At 36.5% G+C, this 23,100-nt stretch overlaps 1 protein-coding gene across 1 annotated transcript; it reads right to left on the bottom strand.

Annotated features, from left to right (window-relative positions):
* Positions 1–227: 227 nt before the first annotated feature.
* Positions 228–23,100, bottom strand: LOC137393465 (uncharacterized WD repeat-containing protein all2124-like). The gene is made up of 20 exons (XM_068080036.1): positions 22,981–23,100; positions 21,094–21,184; positions 20,605–20,692; positions 19,494–19,590; positions 19,271–19,382; positions 18,215–18,283; positions 17,387–17,452; positions 16,744–16,927; positions 15,510–15,606; positions 13,630–13,728; positions 12,812–12,951; positions 11,942–12,094; positions 11,410–11,509; positions 9,935–10,125; positions 6,438–6,616; positions 2,672–2,794; positions 2,228–2,379; positions 1,393–1,537; positions 1,105–1,264; positions 228–591 (listed from the first exon to the last, which is right to left on the bottom strand). Exons 1-20 carry the CDS (start codon positions 23,081–23,083, stop codon positions 532–534), a joined length of 2,409 nt encoding a protein of 802 aa, XP_067936137.1. The 5' UTR covers positions 23,084–23,100; the 3' UTR covers positions 228–531.

Raw genomic sequence — 23,100 nt, 5'->3', positions numbered from 1 at the left:
CTTAGCTTTTTTAAAGTCGCTAGATGGTCTTTAGCATCTGCACTACAAGAAAAAACCCTAATGCCCTGCGTTACTAGCCCTGTTGTTTTTCCTCAAGGAGTCATAAAGAATCATAAAGTTATAAGGTGACAGTGAATTTATTTATTTAGTTGATGATAATATATAAGATTAAACCAAACAAATAATATAGCATACTATGAGTACTAACTGCATCAAGTGTTGGTGTGTCTTTATCACAGAATCTCGCAATCAACCAAAGAAAAGTAATAGTTAAATAAAATAAATACATATAACTAAAAAAGATAAATTGAGCAACACTTCATAATAAAATTGGGTCAGCTACAACCTAGTAATGCATTTCTTGTAAGATACATCAGTATTTTCACTCCAGATTGTTTGGGGTGGACATACAACTCTGCTGGAGTAAAATAGAGGAGGGGGACAATAACAATTGTTTCAGAGAAAGTTGCACTCTGTAAATAAATGTTAAACAGGTTTTTGTGTCACCACTGCCTGACTCCTCAGCCGCTATCATTCATAGCCTTCAGAGCGCCTGCGTCTCCTATCAGTCTCTGCCTCCCCTTTGGGCTCCTGTTTACAACAAAGTGTGACTAAGATGTGCAGGTTCTCTCATATATTACATATAGATGATGAACATATAGTAAATGCTTACAGCTAGAGTAAGTTCTACTCACAGAAAATATGAATGTATCGATAAACAAATTATCCTTGAACGCTATTGTGACAAGTAGCCCAGGTCATCACAGCTGTGTTAAAAGTTTATTGAAATATTGTATAAATCTTGATTGAATCCTTGTAATAGACATTATACTAAAATGTCAGTAGCGGTTTTATCCATAAGTAAAACATCCTAACTTTCATCAAAACCTGAAACTGTTCGGTAACAAGCTCAGTTATAACAATACTAGTGGTCAGAATAACTATTGGAGTTTGAGGGCTTGTCTAATGATTCATTATAATTAGATTTACAAAGAACCCATCTGTCTCCTGATTAGCTATTTGAAAGATTAGTGCTATCAACTATACTAAAAATGATAGGAGCTGATTAGCTGAAATGAAGAACACTTTGACCAATCGACTCACTCGTTTCTTAGTTTGCTTCCATTCATTCCATATTCTGATAGTTTTGTCCCATGAGCAAGAGACATACTGTCCACGCTCGGGAATGTGCACTACGTCCCGCACCGAGTCTGTGTGCCCAACATTGGTCTGCATTAACCGAAACTTCTGGCTGTCATAAACCCTGAAAATAGATCAAGTCCAAGCTGTAGATCTAGAACAGGTCTATCAAGGGAATGCGATGTAAAGTAGTGATGATGGCATAAATATAGTATCCCAGCATGCATCTGATGAATTTCAATAACTACATACTTGATGATGTTTTGAAGGCCAGCAATTATTGCGCCATTGGCTGAGTCGATGCATAGACAGGTGACCGCTGACTTTTCTGACAGAGTCTGCAGGAGGTCATTCATTCCTTGACCAGACCAAACCTTTATTGTTCCATCATCAGAGCCTTCAAAATAACATCCACATGTGTCTACATGTCTGAGAAGCAATAACATTTTATTTGACAACAGTTATATCCGCTTTTTAGTGTTTATACCTGTATATTACAACTTTTATATATACCTGCATATTTGTTAGGACATTAAAGTAGATTAAACTAGATTATTAATAATATTACCCATACAATGGACACATGTGCTTTCTATGTAATCCTATGTTTCACTTGAAAACTGAAGCTTATACGTATGCTACTGGTATATGTTTTACTCAGCATGCATAAAAAGTACTTGCTAAATATTTGTTGATTGTACACTCAGTCTAGATTGAATACAGGTTCATATATGAGAATACAACAACCTTGGTGGTTCTGTAGCTATATGTGTGTTATAGCTACCATATATACCTGAAACCCCCTGCCTCTTAACATGGTGCCATATAGCTACCATATAAACCCGAAACCCATTGCCCCTTAACTTGGCTCCATATAGCTACCGTATCTAAATGAAACCCACTACCTCTTAACTTGGTTTGATATAGCTACCATATATACCTGAAACTCCCTGCCTCTTAACATGGTTCCATATAGCTACCATATAAACCGGAAACCCATTGCCTCTTAACTTGGTTCCATATAGCTACCGTATCTCAATGAAACCCACTACCTATTAACTTGGTTTGATATAGCTACCATATATACCTGAAACCCAATGCCTCTTAACATGGTTCCATCGGAGCGCAGTTATCTCCCCATCATGCTGCAAGGTGTTTAGAAGAGGCATCTGAGAACCATCTGGTGAAAAGGTCCTAATATAGACCATATGGTCACTTGAACCATATGCAATCTCATTTCTAAAATTATCAGCAAATATTGTATACTTATATGACTGATACCTCAGCTGGTTCTAACCGGCTTGTGGCCTAGTTGTTTCCAGTATTAACCCTCTTACAAGTGTGAAATAATATCAACATAATACCACAAGATACACATAGTTGCGCTCAAATTAATGAAAGATGCAGGTATGTTCTTGAGCAACCAAACAGTAATAATTTATGAATGATGACTTTAACATGAACATTTACACGAAATATGTTAAAAGGAAGCTTTTAATTAAAATCGTAAAATCTGTCTAGTTTGACTCACTGCTCAGGGTTGTATTGCATGCAAGTAATCACACCATCAGCTGCCCATTCAGAGGTCTTTGTCTCTTCGTCAGCCTTGGCTTCAGGTATGAGTGATGTTCGGTCTTTGTACATACTGTGCAAGCTATGGCAGGAACGTACAGTCTCTATACTTACGGTGTGATGTGTAATCGAAACATACAATCCTTATGCTTTTGGTGCAAGCTATGGCAGGAACATACAGTCTCTATACTTACGGTGTGATGTGTAATCGAAACATGCAATCCTTATGCTTTTGGTGCAAGTTATAATTAAAAGATGCCGTGTTAAAACTTACTATTTAAGCTACAATTGAAATACATTTTATCCATGTATGTTATATATAATTATGTATATATCTGTATAACAGAAACACACAATATATACCGTAAATTCCAGCATACAAGTCAACCCATTGTATAAGTTGAGGTCTGAAGTTTGGTTTAAAAATTCTGGTTTTGACATATACCTGCCTTACAAGTCAACCCCCTTCTCTGGCTTTAATCATTTGATTGCTAATGGTACAGTCAGCATTAGAGGCAGGCGATGCGTACCTGAGAAAATGGTATTAAAACTGCCATCAGCAAAAATGCTCATGTTTTTTGTTCCGTCGGCAATAGGTACAACAATTACCAGAAGAACGAAATACGACAGTTCTAGTAAAAATCACAAGGCACCAAAACAATACGTCACCATTGTGTTAGCCTGCCTCATCAATAGAACGAAACTGCCACCTTTGATAATTTGTATGTTTTTTTTAATAGAAAAGCCTTGCCGCATCCAGGAGAGAATCCTAGTGATAATAATTTGAATGGTGAAGATTGGGACTTTGTGTTTGATCTATCTCATATTGAGTAAGATTAATAATATTTTACTATTTTATAAATAAATCCCTATATGTTTTATCATGTAGTTTTGATTTGCTATATTTTTTCAAGTCAAATTTCACTAGAATTAGTGTCATAAAAATGTGACTGCCCTATAAGTTGATGATGGATTTTAAGCTTAAAATTTGGTTTCAAATTTTCGGAATTTAGAATATGCCTGGTAAAAATATACTATACACTTCTTACAAGAATATACAGTGGCTAAAACTGCTGTACAAGCTGTAGCAAGAATATACAGTTACTATATTAACTTGAATATATTACACAGTGAGACTATCTGTATCTATAGAAGAGAGAAAGAACAATAACAGTTGTAGAAGTTATATGCCTGAGCTACTCTAACTGTTTTATCATATAAAACAGAACTTTAAATACCACATTCATCAGTTCCATTTTTAGTTGAACAATCTTGAACAATAGTTGAACAATCTACAAAAGGTTTGTGGAAGTTATCTTTCCTTAGCGGTCTTGGCATAGCCTTCATTTGGTAGAGCATGCAAAAGTGTACAAGAAAGTTTGCAAGTAATACGCCCCACCTTCTGTTAGAATCTTTTGTTAACCACTACTGGTTAGATAGAAAAGTAAGAGATCGTACTTCTAAATAGTGAAAAAGGAAAGTTCCAAGGGAACGTTGTGAGGCATGAGAAATGGTTGGAGAAAGATAATGTTAAGCTATAATAATAATAAATATGATAGATCTTTCCTGACGAGCAGATTGAGTGAATCTGCCATCGCTCATGTAAGCTACCCAATTTGTGGTTGTGTTTTGCTAGGATTGTATCAAGATGGGAAATGAAACAAATGAACCCAAATTCTGGCGTCAATTTTTAAAAAAAAGAGACTTATTTGCAAAAAGAAAACCTGATAAATTGACAAACTGATCAGCTGTTGAAGACTGCATAAAAACAACAATATAGACAGCACAACAAAAAGAAATGTAATAAATAAATAGCAATACATAAATAATTATAAATAAATATTACTTTAATACTATAATATTATGATGTTACAAATAATATACAGTCAAACATGGATAACTCGAACTTCACGGGACCGAGCAAAAGTGTTCGAATTATCAGAGCGTTCAAGTTATCAGAGCACTGTCACAAGTCCATGTATTTACTTATTTATTAGTAGATACATGTACATATACAAACTATAATATAAATCAAAAGCACAAATGGCTTGTTTCGAATTAAATGCTTCTAATGTAAAGTTTAAAACGTTTTTATCAAAAAGTATAGAGATTTTTCTATCACTTGAGATTGGTTTGTTGTTTGAGGTGATGTTATTGCCAGGACGTTTTTTTAGATTGACATTGGCAGAACTTGATCGTTGTTGAAATGCTCAAAAGAAAAGACATTTTTTTCTTTTGGGGGTTTACCCACGATCAATTTTGCCGTTTTTTCTTGAAGTTTATGCAAAGATTACCTTACTTTACCTGGGATTCGTTAAGAGCAACACTCCGAGGCAGTTCAATTAGAAGTTTTACGAGGTTTTACGTACATTCTATATCACTCACGCTTTTTTAATAGATACTTATTGAATGTACACACGTATTCTGTGTTTAGGTCAAACGATGAATAGTGTTTTGTAGCTAAGACAACGTATACATTTAATTACAACAATTTTTAAGACGTTTTAAACATTTAATATTCCAACGTTGATTCAACATGGAATCAACGTCGGAAAACTTCATCACGGGCTAGCTGGGTTACGCCACACACTCAAGGATTTTCGCCACGCACATACAAAACAAAAACAACATGCGATTTTTGTTTTGTATGTGCGTGGCGAAAATCCTTGCACGCGTGACCCGGCTAGCCCGTGCTATTCATCGTATAGCAGTATAAATCAAATTTCACCAAACCTTTAGAAAAGTCGTTGACAAAAATATTTTGCCGATGGTGGTAATAACGACGATTATGAATTACGAAAAGATGAGGTTTAGCTCTATGGCTTTGAATAAAGTGATTTTCTAAAGCGATAACAACCGTTTCGGTAGCCGTTGGGCAAAAAAACAGTTCGAATTAACAGTGTTGAGTTCGAGTTATATATAGCAATTTATCATTACGTGGGAACGGACCAAAGAAACCGTTCGAATTAACCATGTGTTCGAGCTATCCGTGGGCGAGTTATCCATGTTTGACTGTATATTAGCTCTATTTATATATAAATATTTTATATCATTATAGTTATTATATATTTGTATATATTATATCATTATATATAATTATATTTATAACATTTATAGATAACTTATATTATATACATTAATATACATAATAATATAATATAATGATAAATTAATACTAAAATATAAAATACATTGGTGTTAATAATGATAGAACTCTTCCAGCTCTCAAGTTACTACTATACAGCTGGTAGAGTGGGGAGACTGTAGAGGACTACCTTAATTATTTTGCCAATTTTACAAAATACTAAAACTACAGTTTAATAAGTTTCATGCAGAAATGGGAAAGGAAAATTGTGACACACAAGAGAAGATAAACAATATTACCTCGGCATACCCCTAAAATCAGTTGTACATTAGTAGATGTACAAATAATTATCTTTACAAAAATATACGAAATGTTCTCTCGAACAAGCAGTACCTATATTCAACTTTACAGCTGACAGAAGGGAATATGTCAAAACAATACTCACTGGCTAAGTGGTATAAACAGACTATTTCTATATTGTCCTTTTCTTATTACCAGCATCAACAAAAATCAAATTCTATTGAACTTATTGAACATTGGGAATTTGGTTGGTAGCACAACCTACAGATGTAAAGGAGGGGAACACAACTCCTGAATAGAACAAGGGTCATCAAAAATTTAAAACCTAGCTTCAGCCTACCTTCCATCATCCAAATTCCAGATGCATAGCCTGTGATCCCATCCACCACTAACTAGGAATGTATTGTCAAAGCCATAAGCTTTGTGCACAACACACATAGAGGTGACACAACTTCTGTGCTCAGTTAAAATGTACTTGCAAATGAATCCCGCAACTCTATTGCTGACCGATTCTTCCTCCTACAAACGCGAGATAACCTTAGTCAGCTTGTTTAAGGAAGATAGAAAATAGAGGGTTGCAGTTATAGGCACCCTATGATCTCTTAGAATATTCTCAGACAATGATTTAATTCTTTCAAACTTATCTCGACTTGCTAAAGGGATCTGAGAGTTAATATTTTTATACATAACACTGATCTGTTTTCTTCTACATAGTGATGAAAAACGTTTCAAAATAACTAAGTTGTTCAATGGAATGACAGCAATCAGCCGACCAGAAAAATCTGTGTTGTGTCATTCATCAAACAGTTTAATACATGACGATATCTTGTTGATGTTCAGAGTTACAGTATGAATTTTTTTTCAAATTGTTACTAAAATTCAAAGAAGGCATCTAAAAAAAGTAAAACTTCTAAAAACTGTTTTGATTAGAGACACACCTGAGAGCTTGCAAACTGACATGCGTGTTATTAACAAACTTCTGCACCAACCTTCACAGAGAAAATACTGAATCAGGATAAGCTCTAGCAGTAGCAAGCCACTTCAATGGGTATTCAAAAATAATTTTGTTTCAAATCTCAGATGCAGCATGTTCACTACATAAACATTTGCTGGCAATCAGAAAGTTAAAATTCTGTCTTTGGTCTAGTAAATCAATTTATGTTATCATACTTCATTAAAGCAAGATACAGTGTAAATCGCCCGGAAATAAAATTATATATAAAAATTAAAGTATATACTGGTCTCAACACTTCTAATCGCTGAACTGTCTGCACAAAAGGGCAGCCTGACAAAATAAGCTAACTGCATGTATTTAGAAAAGATAGTTTACTGACTAAAATCATTTATAAAATTTGGCTTTGATTTCACATGGAAAAAGAGATAAAAATTATTTGATTTAAATTGATTTGAATGTCTAAATATAAAAAGAACCATCTAAAGAGGATTAGCCACTCGGACCTTGAGAAACTCAGGCTTGCTTTATCAAACAACCACATGCTGATGAGTGCTGTGAGCCTTTATCCATCTCTACACTCACTGACTGACATGTGTCAGTTAACAATTATTGAGCGGATGTGCAAGCAGCATTGAAGGTCAAAGCATGGTGAGTTCAAGAGAGCGGTATAGTACGTAGATGTAAGTATGTGTAAGTATAAGTATGCCAAAGTAGCCTTACCGTTTTTACAGCCCTCCTCACCAACTGCTCAGAGAATATTGCATAATATTAAGGGCTCCTCTATCTTGTATTTACAAATTTAAGGAACCAACAATCTTATTCCTAATTTAAGCAACACTGTAGGATAATACTGAAGGCCTGAGCACACCACAGATAAAATAAACCCTTTATAGAACTGCTCATATAAGCTACGCGACGGCCAATACAAGTGCAATCGACAACATTGAGCTGTGGTGATGACAGGATATGCCCTACAATGTACAATATAATAAACCCTTTATTATATCTATGGAGCGCACTATGGTCATACTGATAATTGATGGCAAGTGATGGCAAGGGATGGCAAGTGATGGCTATACAAAATGAAGACAACGAGAAACATTTTTCAGTTCTCTGATTGGTTAATCATATTCATGGCGAGGTCTATTATTAATGTTGAGTTGTTAGTATCACCATATTTTCAACAGTATTCCAACTGGATTCACCAGATTAGGTTCATCTATAGCATGAATATCGTGCCTCATGTGGGATTCAAGTAGAAAAAGACAGAATGTGGATCTTTGTTCATAAAATGACTCCTCATCCAGTTCATAAAATGGCTAGAAAAAGAGAAGACTTTTTGATGCCGAAGTTGAGAAACTGATTTCAGATTGTGAACAGGTATAGCAGGTATATGACAGATATATAACAGGTATATAACAGGTATATAACAGGTATAGCAGGTATATAACAGGTATAGCAGGTATATAACAGGTATAGCGGGGCTGATTAGCCGATCAGCTCACAATCAATGTTTATCAACATTCATATTTTCCTCCAGCTAGTCTTGTGTTACTTTGCGCTGCGCTTTTGCTTACCAGTTGCCTACAGGAAATGCTGTCAAGGTAAGTTTAGTTTGTTGTATCCAAAGGTAACAGCATTTGAAGTATTTACATCTTTTTGTAGCTATTCTGAAATATTACGGTGTACTTCTATTTACATACCAGTGTATTTCAGCTATCTGCACATTATTTTCTTGCACTTTCTTGTACACATAAAGCACCAGTGTTTTGTACACATAGAGCACTAGTGTTTTGTACGTATAGAGCACCGGTGTTTTGTACATATAGAGCACTAGTGTTTTGTACGTATAGAGCACCAGTGTTTTGTACATATAGAGCACCAGTGTTTTGTACGTATAGAGCACTAGTGTTTTGTACACATAGAGCACTAGTGTTTTGTACACATAAAGCACCAGTGTTTTGTACACATAGAGCACCAGTGTTTTGTACGTATAGAGCACCAGTGTTTTGTACATATTGACCACCAGTGTTTTGTACATAAAGAGCACCAGTGTTTTGTACATAAAGAGCACCAGTGTTTTGTACGTATAGAGCACCAGTAATCATGCATGAAACAGCAGTAGTATGAACTGCTCAAATATGCTTCCCGACTGCCAATACAAGTGCAATTGACAACAATGAGCTGTGATGATGACAGGATATGCCCTACATTGTACAATCTATAGCTCCACCCACACCAAAACAACTTCTTATGAACTGATGAGCTGGTAGTTGTGAGTTATGACAAGGAGGGTTTGAGGCTTCCGAACCACAAAGAGTTGTCAGCTAATGGAAACAGGGAGACCCGCATCTTGTGGCCAGGTAGACCTTATTACAGTTTAAAAGAGATTGATGGTCTAGTTCATCTGGAGTTAATTTGGTGTGAATGACACTGTGACACATAAAGCATTACGATAAAGGGAATAGCTACATGGTGCATCGAATATGTAGCGGGAACTTTGTTCCAACTCCCTTACCACTGGTTAGTAATCCATAAGCTCGGCCTGTCTCTAGCAACATAGTCAAACAGAAAACAATATGCTATGTGAGACTGTATCTTAGCTAGCATTGCATCATTGGTAGCAACACATGGCTAGCAATGCATCATGGGTAGGAATACATGATGAGCAGCTAAGCATCATAGTTGGTACTGCATCACAAGATGCTATATGTGATGGCTAGCACTGCATCATGGGTAGCTATGAATCATGGGTATTCATCCTAAAAGCAGTTTTATCAAAGATAACCCAGTGTCTGTGTATTGTACCTGGTAAGAATTTAATCGATAGTCCTTGTAAAAGGATTGGCCAACCAAGCTATAAGTTGATGCACACAAACTACCTTGAGAAATTTGCTGGAGTCACTTTTCTGTTCAATGGTAGTCGTTCCCTCTCCCATGCTCAAGGTTCCTTTTAACAAGATCGCATATTTTGCCAATGCTGGAGTATCATTGGCCATGGCTTCTTCTGGCTCTGAACTGAGCTTCATGTTCTGTAGGACAGCCACTGCTGAGTCATCAAACCCCCAGACGTCTACAGCAACCCAACCAAGAAAGAATGCTTTCGGATGTCCTTCACAATTGCAGCCGAATCATATTAATGTTTTGCCTGAATAACGGCAGCGAAGTTTCACCTGGGGAAGCAGGCAAGTGTCAATGCTTTACTAAAAACTGTGCGGGAGACCTTTATAAATAGATTCACGTTTATAAGCTACGATGACCGAACACACGCTTTATAAAAATGTTTTTATTGAATTCGTTCAAGCATCATTGAGAGAGTATTTACTGTGTCGATGGCATGAGGCACATATGCCAAAAAAAACAAAGATATCTATTGTAAATTAGGTAAATGATAAGCATCTATTTAGTGCTATGCATTTCAATAAACCTGAAGTTATCACCTCTATGTAAAGAACCAAAGGCACCCTTATTTAAAAGTTGACTTGTAACAAAATTCACATTACAGAAATGTGATTACAAGCTCTTGAAGGCTTAAAAACGAGCAGTTAATCACAGCCATCATGAAAACGCCATAGTTTCGAATCGATTTATTTCGACAATGTACTCAAGCAATTTGGTTATTGTTTTGACACGTGATGTTATCACATGAAATTAAAGGCCAATAAATGGCTCGATATAAAACTTTTTTGTAGCAGTAGTTTATGACAAACTCTTCGGGTTTTACCAAAAAGCCTGTATCAAATATAAATGCTCACTACTTTACAGTTTTTTTTCGGCTTGGTCTAATCGTCTAGTTGTTATCTGATCATGTGACCCACACTTCCTGCCAAACAGCGCAAATAATTTATGCAGCATTTATCGACTATCCCAGGTGACCAACAGGCTTGTCATGTTTATTAGAGGATGGTATGCACTTCTTTGAGCTAAGGTTGAAAAATTGAATGAGTTCTTACGATAGGTTTTGAGATATCAGTGCTCAAATGACAGCATTACAATGATGATGAAACAGACGCATAAAGACAATAGACATGGTTTTATTGAATGCGAGAAGTATATTTGTGACAATATTTCGACAAATGAAGCCATCTTATCTTGTATAACTATGTCCCATTTGAGCCGGTTTGGAAAAAGATTCTAATCAACGGCGTTTTCGAGATGGCTGCGATTAACTGTTCGTTTTTGAGCTTTTAAAAGCTTGTAATCACATTGCCACATATTTGGCACTTACAACACGGCAGAGTAAAACGTGATGAATCGTTTGATACCAAATAACTGTAATGTGAATTTTGTCGCAAGTAAACCTTTAAGTATTTCCAGTCAACCTTAAGCGTGGCAGCGGTGTTCCGACATAACTTACATATGTTGTTATCCTCGCTGGCAGCTAGTATGATGTCCAGTTCTTCTACAAACAGTGTAGCGAGGATACTCTTGTTCTGATGACTGAAGCTCTCTTCCGCCTGCGACACCAAATAATTCAGAAGCTACGCTTACCTCTTCTTCAGATTCACTAGTTCCCTATATCTTCATGTTCTGCTTCCAAACATAACTATATAACTATTTAAAACTTGCAACAAATTCAGTGAACCTGTAGGCTGGTGAGTTGGTAATTTTCAGCAAAGACAGACGATGCAGAGTGACCATAAATTTTGGAATTGCTCTTCTTGTTCCTTCTAAAGTCTCTGAGCCAGCAGGACTGTCAGGTTTATGTATCTACTATTAATATTATGTAGCTGTTCAGAAAAAAATCAAATCAATAATATTCAGTTTAGCGTTGAAATTGTAAAACATCCACACAACTTTGGTCTAACCCAAGTGTGAGACCATAACAAATGAATACGTGTTTCAAGTCTTATGGAAAATTTGAACGCTATTAAGATAATTAACCGAACCTCATTAGCCTTAGTAGCAGACTTAACAGGCCTTTGATAAGGAGATTTCTGTCCTGCCCTATCTTTTAGTGTCTTCTCCTTTTTGTCTTTGTCTCTCATTCTATTCAGAGTGTTCTTTAAATCCATTTTTTCTTTATCTGACAGCCGGCGCATCTAGAATGATGTTTATATATCTGAGAGAAGTGCGGCATCCTACTGCTTTGGATTACTAGATCAAACTGCAGTTAAGTTCTGCTAATGCTACATCTATTAAAAGCATTCAAAAAAAAGACAAGCATTTATCAAGTTATTAGAATGAGCAGCAGTTTTATACACAGCACTAAAGAGTTATCCAACCTTGACGATAAATATTTTCATACTTAACAATTTCAGGAAAACTTATATTTGTGAAATATTTTAGCCAATGAATGAGTGTGACCCTTCAACCACAAGTTTGGTATATTTATTAGCAAGCTTTTTTGTGATACATTTTATGGCACGCAATCTTGTTGCGCTAGGTAATGCTAGCATGCATGACCTGTGTTATATTCTAGATAGTTCTTTAATGTATTTAAAAAGAAGTGATGTGACATCTTACACGGGCTGTATTCATTGACCGTGTTCGACAGAATGAAGAGGATGAGAGTTATTTTATTTTGTTATTTGAACGAAAGTTATCAGCTTATTTTAATATATTTTGAATGACAACTCCATTTATAGTTTTTCTAACATAAACTATTTTAGTCCACTCGAAAACCAGCGACACAGCTGAGCCATTATTGATATGCTTGCTTCCTAATTGGGTCGAGTCTGAGCATTTCTGCACTTAACTTGTAAAAACTAAAAGGATAGACTGGAATCGAAGTAAAACCGAAGGAAGAGCTATCTCACCTTGGTCATCTTTTTCAACATGAGCTCAGTGACATGGAACCCTTCATTGCTGTACATGAAGTTGTTCGATTGCATTTGTTCCCATTTGACAATGGCTCCATCATGGTCACCAGTGAATATAAGAATAGGTCGTTTCTGGGCTGTGGGACATAAAACTAGTTTAGACTGGTTTAAACAAGCTTGAACTAGTTTTATGTAGTTTGCAAATTGGCTAGTTTATACTACGTTGATTGAGTACAAACTCAAAGTGATCATATTTAAAGAAGACATAGGCAAAAGACAAGATTTACTAGCAAAAGTAAATAAAGCTTTTTGAGGACGACTAAGGTCATGTGAGTTTGTATTTTAATTACATTAAAAATGGGAAAGTTTTAATGCAATCTGATATAACAACTAAGTGGTTAATATACTTCAACATAGGGTTTATTTATGAACACTAGCTTTAGTCAAAACAGCTAAAGTTTTGAGTAGAGGGTTCCATTTAAAACAACAGTAATAAAACACCTTAAAATGTATGAATTTGACTCACTATAAGTTCAAATCTGCCTAATTAGTTTACTATCAGAGGTGTAGCCTTTTCTTCACAACTGCAACTAGATGTATCTTTATTGTTATTACCCTCCGCCACCTAGCCATGTTGCACCATACTTATTGTTAAACAAATTCTGATGACCATGTAAACCACCCACACCAGAAGCCATACACGAAGCAAGGCTAATTACTATCTCCTTTTGAGCTACTATTGAGACTCTTTTAAGAAACTTCAAATAAGTATTAAGTCACTTTTATGCCATATTCGCTAGCAGTTGATAACTTACTGTATGATATAGACTCTATAGGAAACCGGTTACGGAGAGCTGTGATGCAACCAGACGGATTATACTTCCACGCTATAATCTGCCTTCTACTTGTTGTTCCTGCAAAAGATGCGTGTGGCTATCTACACTTTATAGGTCAGGAATCACTGACCTAAGCGTGTCATCAACATGGCCGACTCTACCCAAATTACACTGGTATAGAGTGCACAACGCAGCTTACCTAACTACTAAACTTGTACCACATTGTTAACATATTGTTAACATATCAGTAACATATTGCTAGCATATGGCTAGCATATTGTTAACATACTGTTAACATATTATTAAGATATTGTGAGCACATTGTTAACACATGGATAACACCATTTTAACACATGGTTAATGTATTGTTAGCTCATTGCTAACATATTATTGGTATGTTGCCAAGATTGACTAACATAATTTTAACATGCCGGTAATTTTAGCAAAGTAGTAGCAGCTTCTTAAAAACATTGCTGATATTTGTAGCATACCAATAACAATGCTAAACTGCAGTAAGCTGTTGAAAATTTCTGTTAAGAGTAACAATTAAGAAGAATATGTAACGATTTCAATGACAGATAAATTAACACTCTACAGCATTTCAGAACTTATTGAATAACGCAAATCGTGAACATCCTGTCTTCTAGAAGCTTCTTATATAATTAGTTAACATAACCTCATAAGTAATCTTGATTTCTTTCTTTATTCTAGCTAAATACTGAAGTCCTTCGTGAAAAAGAATCCCACACACATATACAAATGAATATATATAAATATATATATAATATATAAAAATATATATATGATATATTATTTATATATAATTATCATATTTCTATATATTATATATATTATTTGTATACTATTTGTCCACTATTTACATATTTAAATATAAAATTAAAATAGAAATCAAAGAGAACAATGATACTCTCACTATGACTGTATACATTTACAACTACTACCTAGAATATGTCACTTTTTATCTTAAAAAGCCGATTATGTCTACCTAATCAGCATAGTGAGAATACAAACACGCCTCGAAACATACTCCTAACATAAAAGCATGCAGCCATAAATCCACCGAATAGTCTAACAACTCATAACAAAATGAATATGCAAAAACATGTCAGGATAAGGGATAACACATATAGCTTGTAGTGCCTTCTAACAGAGCGTTGCTGTTATTTCCAACCTGCGGTCACTAGAATGGTGCCGGACCTATGACTCCTACCAGGGATGGTCGATAGAAAAACGGTAGTTTTTAAGTTCTTAAATGTGCTCAAAAGTACTCTGACCTCCTTTCTTGAAAAATTTCCCTGAGCAGAAAAAGTGTATTATGAGATAGGACATGTTGGTGCAGGAGCCATATCAGATTAGCTTAAATGTTCTCAGAAAAAATATCTCGAATAAGAGCACTTTTCTTATATTGCATATTTACGCAAAAAAGTGTATTTTTATGAAAAAACAGATCACACAAGCAAAATACTCACATCAGAGGCAAGAAGACCATGCATGAGACATGTTAACAAACAGGACATGGTCATACAGGAATCATACTTACACAAGAGATATAATTAGGTAAGAAATATGGTCACACAAGAAACATGGTCATGCAATAGAAATGGTTGCATGAGAGACATGATCTCACAAGAAATATGATTACACAAAAGACATGCTCATACAAGAGACATGCTCATGCAAGAGACATGTTAATACAAGTGACGCGCTCACACAAGAGCCATGATTACACAAAAGACATGCTCACACAAGAGACATGCTCACACAAGAGGCATGATCACACAATAGACATGCTCACACAAGTGAATAGTTAGTCTCAGTAGCCTGAGAGTGATGCTCACCGATAACCTGATTCAACTCTGGCTGCCACTTGAGCTGCAGCAGGCTGTACTTGTACTCCTCGTCTGTGGACTGGAAGGTGCCGATGTAGTCTGATATCTACAGTGTGGCAATGATACGTGATATAGTGTAATAATCCACTTCTTTTCTTATTTATAACCTCTTTTTGTTTAAGGTGAAGATTTCTTTGAGAAAGCAGCATAAAAGTCAAAAGCAGAAAAGTTAACAAATTTTAACACTGCATAACATAAATGCACATTTTTTGAAGTACCTACAAGCAAGCGTTAAATCTTAAGACGCCAAGCACAGGTCTCATAGATTATTTACTTTATAAAGTAATGACCCCAAGAATGAATGGCCACATAGAGTAATGGTTTCATAAAGTAATGGCCTCATGGACTTATGGCCTCTTATAGTAACGACCTCTTATAGTAATGGCCTCATAGAGCAATGGTCTCATGGAGTAATTACTTCATGGAGTAATGGCCTCATGGAGTAATGGCCTCATGGAGTAATGGGCTCATGGAGTAATGGCCTCCTGGTAGTCTCCTGTTAAGCTATATGTAATTGGTCATAATGAATACAAGATGTCAGGTGTTACAAAAATACCAGTTTTGGTGGTAATAACACCAGATTCGTAATCTTTTTTTACGTTTGCTAGTAGTTACAATGGTGAAAATGGATTCATGTCATGTATTATTATTTGCCCTAGACATTCTGATCAACAGATTCAAGACAGCAAACAAGAGTCTTCAATTATCAACGAATTTAAGCCTGAGCTCCATACAGCTCTTAAGTCATCCCATTTGTTGGTTATACAAGGCCAGCAAGGCTGCCACATGCTCGTAAAACCTTCACCACAAACATGAAAAGAGAAGCCATTTATTTACAAACAGTCCTATGATCTAACTTTTATCAAACATCATGTAATTTCATCAACCTCTATCAGCCCAGACTGTCTATATATACAGACAGTCTGGAGAGATCACGGAAAAGTGATTGAGCTTAGAACTTTTAATCTGTCTAACAATCTGACATCGATGTCTCACAGCATTGGTTTGCGAGTGCATTACTCGAGTAGGATGTTGATGCCAGATCAAAAAGCGACTGCTAAAGAGAAATCTGTATAGAAGCCTCCGGAACCAAAAAATGTTACAAAAAAACAAATGTCTCACAGCTTTGTAAAAGCACACTAAAGGTCAACAATAACAGAAACCAGGTTTGAATTTGTCTTACATTGTCTCCAGATTTGGGATCATAAAGTTGAGCATTGCTGTGACCTGAGGCTACCCAGAGAGTCTTGTTTCGGGGCACGTAGCAAACCCCCGTTACTGTGTTAAGAAAACCTTCTAGGCGATGAACCAGCTTTCCATCCACTGACCAGATCTTCACCGTCTTGTCAAAGGCACCAGTTATAATCCTAGAAGAGAAAAACAACACATGTGTAGTCTAGTGGCCCTTCAGTAATCAAGTAATTTAAACAATGTGCTAACTATTTACTAGTGCAATGCCTAACAATATAGCTTAATTGATATGAGCCTACTCTTGCAGTCAGATTATTCATATGACCCTACTCTTGCAGTCAGAGAATTTATATGAGTCCACTCTTGCAGTCAGAGAATTCATATGAGTTTACCCTTGCGGTCAGAGAATTCATATGAGTCTACCCTGGCAGTCAGAGAATTTATATGAGTCCACCCTTGCAGCCAGAGAATTTGTATAAATCCACCCTCGCAGCTAGAGAATTTATATGAGCCCACCCTTGCAGTCAGAAAATTCATATGAGTCCACCCTGGCAGTCAAAAAAGATTGCATAACTCTTGAAACAGCAGACGTGATGTTTAAGAATGATAGAAGTAATATAGCAAAGTGGAATTACCATGTATTGTCCCAGTCTTTGGCTATGACTAATGTGCATATGCCAGCATCATGGGCGTTCCTGTGTCTGTAAAGAGAAGGATAAAAAGAAAGTAAACATCAGGTAGAAAGCCTGTGCTATTTAATTAAAGTGAAACATCCTGTTCTTTATAGTGTATCATGGTGGAAGACTCTAGCCTCTGAGCACCACATAGCCTTGACAGTCAAGATAACTAGTTTTATAAGAAATGGGACCGCTACTAACACGGATAGTTATTCTGTTTCCTATTTGCAGTTATGGATATAAATACATGGATACACCTGACCTCAGGCTATAAATACATGGATACACCCGACTTCAGGCTATAAATACATGGATACACCTGACCTCAGGCTATAAATACATAGATACACCTGACCTCAGGCTATAAATACATGAATACAAATGACCTCAGGTTATAAATACATAGATACAGATGTATGTACATACGTACATCCACACATACATATAAACATGCGCACATATGCCTACATGCATACATACATGTATATACTTTTTCTCTCATGTACATACGCATGTACATATGTGCATACACATGTACATACATATGTACAAACCTACAGTAAGATGCATACATACATATGTACGTGTATTTTCCTTCTCTAGTCTAGATGCTAATTCCTTCAAAATTTACATAAGAAAAATATGATCATGCAGTGCGACATTAAGCAGTTAAGCAAACATGGCAGGGCTGGGTTATCTAGATATTCAAAAGGAAGACGACTCCAGAAAACTACAGGGGCCAGAGAAGATCAGCAATGGATACTGTATATCTAATTGCATACTCACATGTGTACAGGTGTCATACTGCTCTCCCCAGTATATGATGAGTCATATATGATCATCTTGGAGTCATATCTGCGCATACAAACACATGATTGAGACTGGTTCGAGCAAACATGTACAAATGAGAAACAAATTAGACATGACAAGATACCTGCTGATGATGAGATGGTGTCTTAGCAATATGCATGCGCACAGGACTACCTACCAAATACTTTGTTCTCGTCTCTCTGAAGACCATAATAAAAGACAATCATCTAGATTCTAGGGTGCATTCCAACCTCTTCCAGTTGAGTTATAATATATAGGGGTCCAACAGCACACTTAACGTGTTCAACAAACAAGTTCTACTTTTGGCTACTTATAGCTACTTATTTTAAATTAGAAAATATTTAAACCAGGTTTAAAAATAGCGTAGAACTAGCAGAAAGCCTTGTGTTGCATGAGATTTTTGATCTTCAATTAAATAGCACACAGCGCACGTGTACATTTTTGAAGCAAGTTTCTCCACTGCTTTTGCAACAACATTCCATGAAAGGGTTCAATGAGACCAATCGTCCTTAATCGTCCTTAATCGTCCTCAATGCGTGTGAGGGTGCATTCCTGAGTCTATATTCAGATGGTGTTTATAAGGCTGGTTTTCCGGAACCAGATAGAGACTGACAGACAGACAAACATGCACATACACAATGACAACGCATAATTTATTGATACAGATATGCCTGCAGGTGCCTCAAGTAGTTATATTTCCATTGTATCTCTGGCTTAAAGTTGGCCAATAGAAAGAAATAACTAATTGTTTTTTATGCAAACCTGAAACCGTAAATACTCAGCATTGTATACAAACTTACAACTGCTGCTACAGCAATAATATGACCTGATGAAAGATCGAATGATTAGTGATTAGTTCGTAGCTATGGCGACTATACCAGTAACAAAAGACACATGCGACTTCCTGCTATTGTCTAAGTTTCGGCAACAGAAACGTAGAGCTGTCTTATGAACTCCAACATGGCAGCACTTATAAACCAGTAAACAGGGTCTACAGATGGTTAGACTTACCCAGCTGAGTAGACTCTTGACTCATAGCAGAGCACAACCTTGACTATGTCTGTGTGCTCTTTCGCAGTGTGGGCGGGTCTCAACGGATTGATCATGTGACCTGTTGCTCGGTCTACACAAATTCAACCGCATTGATAAGTCAGCAGCCATGAGATGACAAGAAACACTTGATATAAAGAGGACTAAACACAAATCACATTTCTAGCAGAATAACTAAGTTCACCTGGGTCCAAATCATAAGCGCATATGCGCGCATTCATACCGCAGACGAGCTGTTGTCTTCTAGGGTTCACCGTCATGCTGTAGACAGGGGAGCGCAGCTGCAAATAAAAAGAAATGCTCATCTTGGGCATACTACTAATGGAGCTAAATACCAAGGCAACCTATATGACATTTTTTGAGCAGTGCATACCAAATTACAGGTTAGTAGATGAATTTTCCGATAGCACATCAGTAATTGGATTTTCCACCACACCTACAACGCCGGTTTCCAGAGAGTCAGACTAACAGTTACTCATGAAATGAAGTAAAAATATGAGTTTTAATTTGTTTGTAAAACTGCAAATCTGATGGCAATAAAAAGCAAAGGCGATGTTAACGGCGAGATATCGACAGTGAGATAGCGACAGTGAGATATCGACAGTGAGATATCGACAGTGAGATATCGACAGTGAGATATCGCCAGTGAGATATTGACAGTGAGATATCGACAGTGAGATATCAACAGTGGGATATTGATTGCGAGATATCAACGGTGAGATATCGGCAGCGAGATACCAGCAACAGGATATTGACAGCAAAATATCGACAGCAAGACATCGTCAGCAAAATATCGGCAGCAAGATATCGTCTTCAAGACATCGTCAGCAAGACATCAGCAGCAAGAAATTGCCAGCAAGATATCGGCAGCAAGATATCGGCAGCAAGACATCATCAGCGAGATATCGTCAGCAAGACATCGACGGCAAGACATCGTCACCAAGATATTGTCAGCAAGATATCGGCAGCAAAATATCAGCAGCAGGATATCGTCAGCAAGACATCGTTAGCAAGACATCAACAGCAACACATCTTCAGCAAAATATCATCAGCAAAATATCAGCAGCAAGACATTGGCAGCAAGATATCCCTAGCAGGACATCGACAGCAAGGCATTGTCAGCAAGACATCAAAAGCAAGACAACATCAGCAAAACATTGTCAGCCACATATAGTCAGCAAAACACCGACAGCAACACATCGTCAGCAAGATATCAGCAGCACCAAATCGGCAACAAGATATTGGCAGCAAAATATCGGCAGCAAGTTATCGACAGCAAAATATGAGACACTCACATTGATTACATCATGTTTGACACCACCAGATGACCAGGCGATGACGAGTCCATCATTGGCAGAAGAGAACATAAGCCTCTGCTCAGCCCTTCAAATACCAAAACAAGGCATTCAGATGACAGGCTTATGGTGGAGAATAAATAGGCAACAGGGTATTGACAACAGCCTATAAGTCACTTTTACCAGATCACGTCATTACATACTATCACATCCATTACTGCCAGAAGGTCCGTTACTTTATGTGTAAACTGGATAACAAGGGAGTCTGTTTCTTTAGCTGCTGTTCAACATGGGATTTTATTTGCTTAGCATAGTGCAAGGTTGTCATGCGGGCTTAAAGACAGTTAAATTCTTAATCGGTATGCGAGCAAACTTAGTGTAACTACCTTGCCGTTCAGAATTAACTTTTGACCTCTATCAACACGGCTGTGTAAATATTGTAAACAGTAGAATCCATGTCAGTCGAATGCAACATTTATGATTGCTTACCAGTAGAGGAAGTCTGTAATCCATCCTCGATGGTCATGCGATGTCGATACAAGTTTGCCTGACTCGGCCTCAAAGGTCTTTATGACACCATCTAAAATAGAAACCTTCGATACAGTCAAGCCCTGACTGATGATCACCTCCACATTCAATATTCTAAGTTTTTGAGTAAATATGTGTCTCGATAATCAACATACAATATAGTTTCCACCACAAGATGCTCTAGATTTCATAAAACATTATTTGGTAAATTAAAAAGTTGATAGAGAATAAAATTATGACATGAAAATAATAGAACATATATACAAATTAAATTAACTATATCTAGTGTAAGTATCTAGTGTAAGTATTTAGTGTAAGTATTTAGTGTAAGTATCTAGTGTAAGTATCTAGTGTAAGTATCTAGTGTAAGTATCTAGTGTAAGTATCTAGTGTAAGTATCTAGTGTAAGTATCTAGTGTAAGTATCTAGTGTAAGTATCTAGTGTAAGTATCTAGTGTAAGTATCTAGTGTAAGTATCTAGTGTAAGTATCTAGTGTAAGTATCTAGTGTAAGTATCTAGTGTAAGTATCTAGTGTAAGTATCTAGTGTAAGTATCTAGTGTAAGTATCTAGTGTAAGTACCTAGTGTAAGTATCTAGTGTAAGTATCTAGTGTACGTATCTAGTGTAAGTATCTAGTGTAAGTATCTAGTGTAAGTATCTAGTGTAAGTTAGAGTAAGTTACACTATGTATTTCTATTACTTACTTTCCTACTTTCCTAACTCACGCTGAGCTTGTCTGCAGAGCAAATGACTGATTAAATGTTGGCAACCAAAATACTGACGATCATAACGCCGACACATACTGACGATCATAACGCCGACAAATACTGACGATCATAACGCCGACACATACTGACGATCATAACACCGACAAATACTGACGATCATAACGCCGACAAATACTGACGATCATAACGCCGACAAATACTGACGATCATAACGCCTACAAATACTGACGATCATAACGCCGACAAATACTGACGATCATAACGCCGACAAATACTGACGATCATAACGCCGACAAATACTGACGATCATAACGCCGACAAATACTGACGATCATAACGCCGACAAATACTGACGATCATAACGCCGACAAATACTGACGATCATAACGCTGACACATACTGACGATCATAACGCCGACAAATACTGACGATCATAACGCCGACAAATACTGACGATCATAACGCCGACACATTTAAAAAACACCGACACATTTAAAAAACGCCAACACATTTAAAAAACGCCGACACATTTAAAAAATGCCGACACATTTAAAAACAAGCAACATTGACTAGAAAAGTCTATTGATGGAATTTACTTTGAAAGAAGTATGAAAATTTCTGGATATCATAATTACAACTGTCAACATTGAGGGTCACATTATGTGCTGACATTGGCAGTGTCAAGATTTTGATGGTCGATATTTACTCTGTTGAAAATTTGATCCACTACACCGCTGAGGCTAAACTTCCATTATTGTGTCACCAAGGTAATGTAACAATAAAAACCGCTTTTACCGATTCTTACTGTTGTGATTTAGTTGGAACATATAATTTAAAGTTTATATAGTTTTATATAAAGTACTTGAACTAAAATGCATTATTTAATCATGTAAAGTATTTATAGTAGTTGTTAGGCACCGGAATGAATTAAACAGAACGCTATGTATTCTTATGTGAATATTTATCCTGCATTTGACAGTTTCTTCATACAAAGCAAAGATTAGAATGAGTTAGCTTGTTTATATCAAGGTTAAAAATTCTGTATTAAAAATCAGTATAAAAACGAAAAGTAACTATGAAACTTTCTTCAATTGTTCAAAAGTGGTTTCCAATACTCACCCTCGCAGCCTACGAGTACTTCCCGGCGGGAGGGATTAAATCCTATTGCAGTTAAAGACCTTGTGTGTACCTCCTTGACAGAGAACTGGCGCTCCAGCGCCATCTTGTAGGTGTCTTCAC

The sequence above is a fragment of the Watersipora subatra genome, chromosome 4 (genome assembly GCF_963576615.1).
Source record: "Watersipora subatra chromosome 4, tzWatSuba1.1, whole genome shotgun sequence".
Classification (NCBI taxonomy): domain Eukaryota; kingdom Metazoa; phylum Bryozoa; class Gymnolaemata; order Cheilostomatida; family Watersiporidae; genus Watersipora; species Watersipora subatra.
The sequence above is the reverse complement of the archived record's forward strand: the minus strand, read 5'-3'. Positions and strand labels throughout refer to the sequence as shown.

Bases quoted from the DNA above. Each gene is read 5' to 3' on its own strand.
- LOC137393465 (XM_068080036.1), bottom strand. From the start codon at position 23,083: ATGGCGCTGGAGCGCCAGTTCTCTGTCAAGGAGGTACACACAAGGTCT. The intron at 20,693-21,093 runs GTAAGCAATCAT...TGGTATTTGAAG, and splicing joins ATTACAGACTTCCTCTACTG to GGCTGAGCAGAGGCTTATGT. The intron at 10,126-11,409 runs GTAAGTTATGTC...GGGTTGCTGTAG, and splicing joins CAGCGAGGATAACAACATAT to ACGTCTGGGGGTTTGATGAC.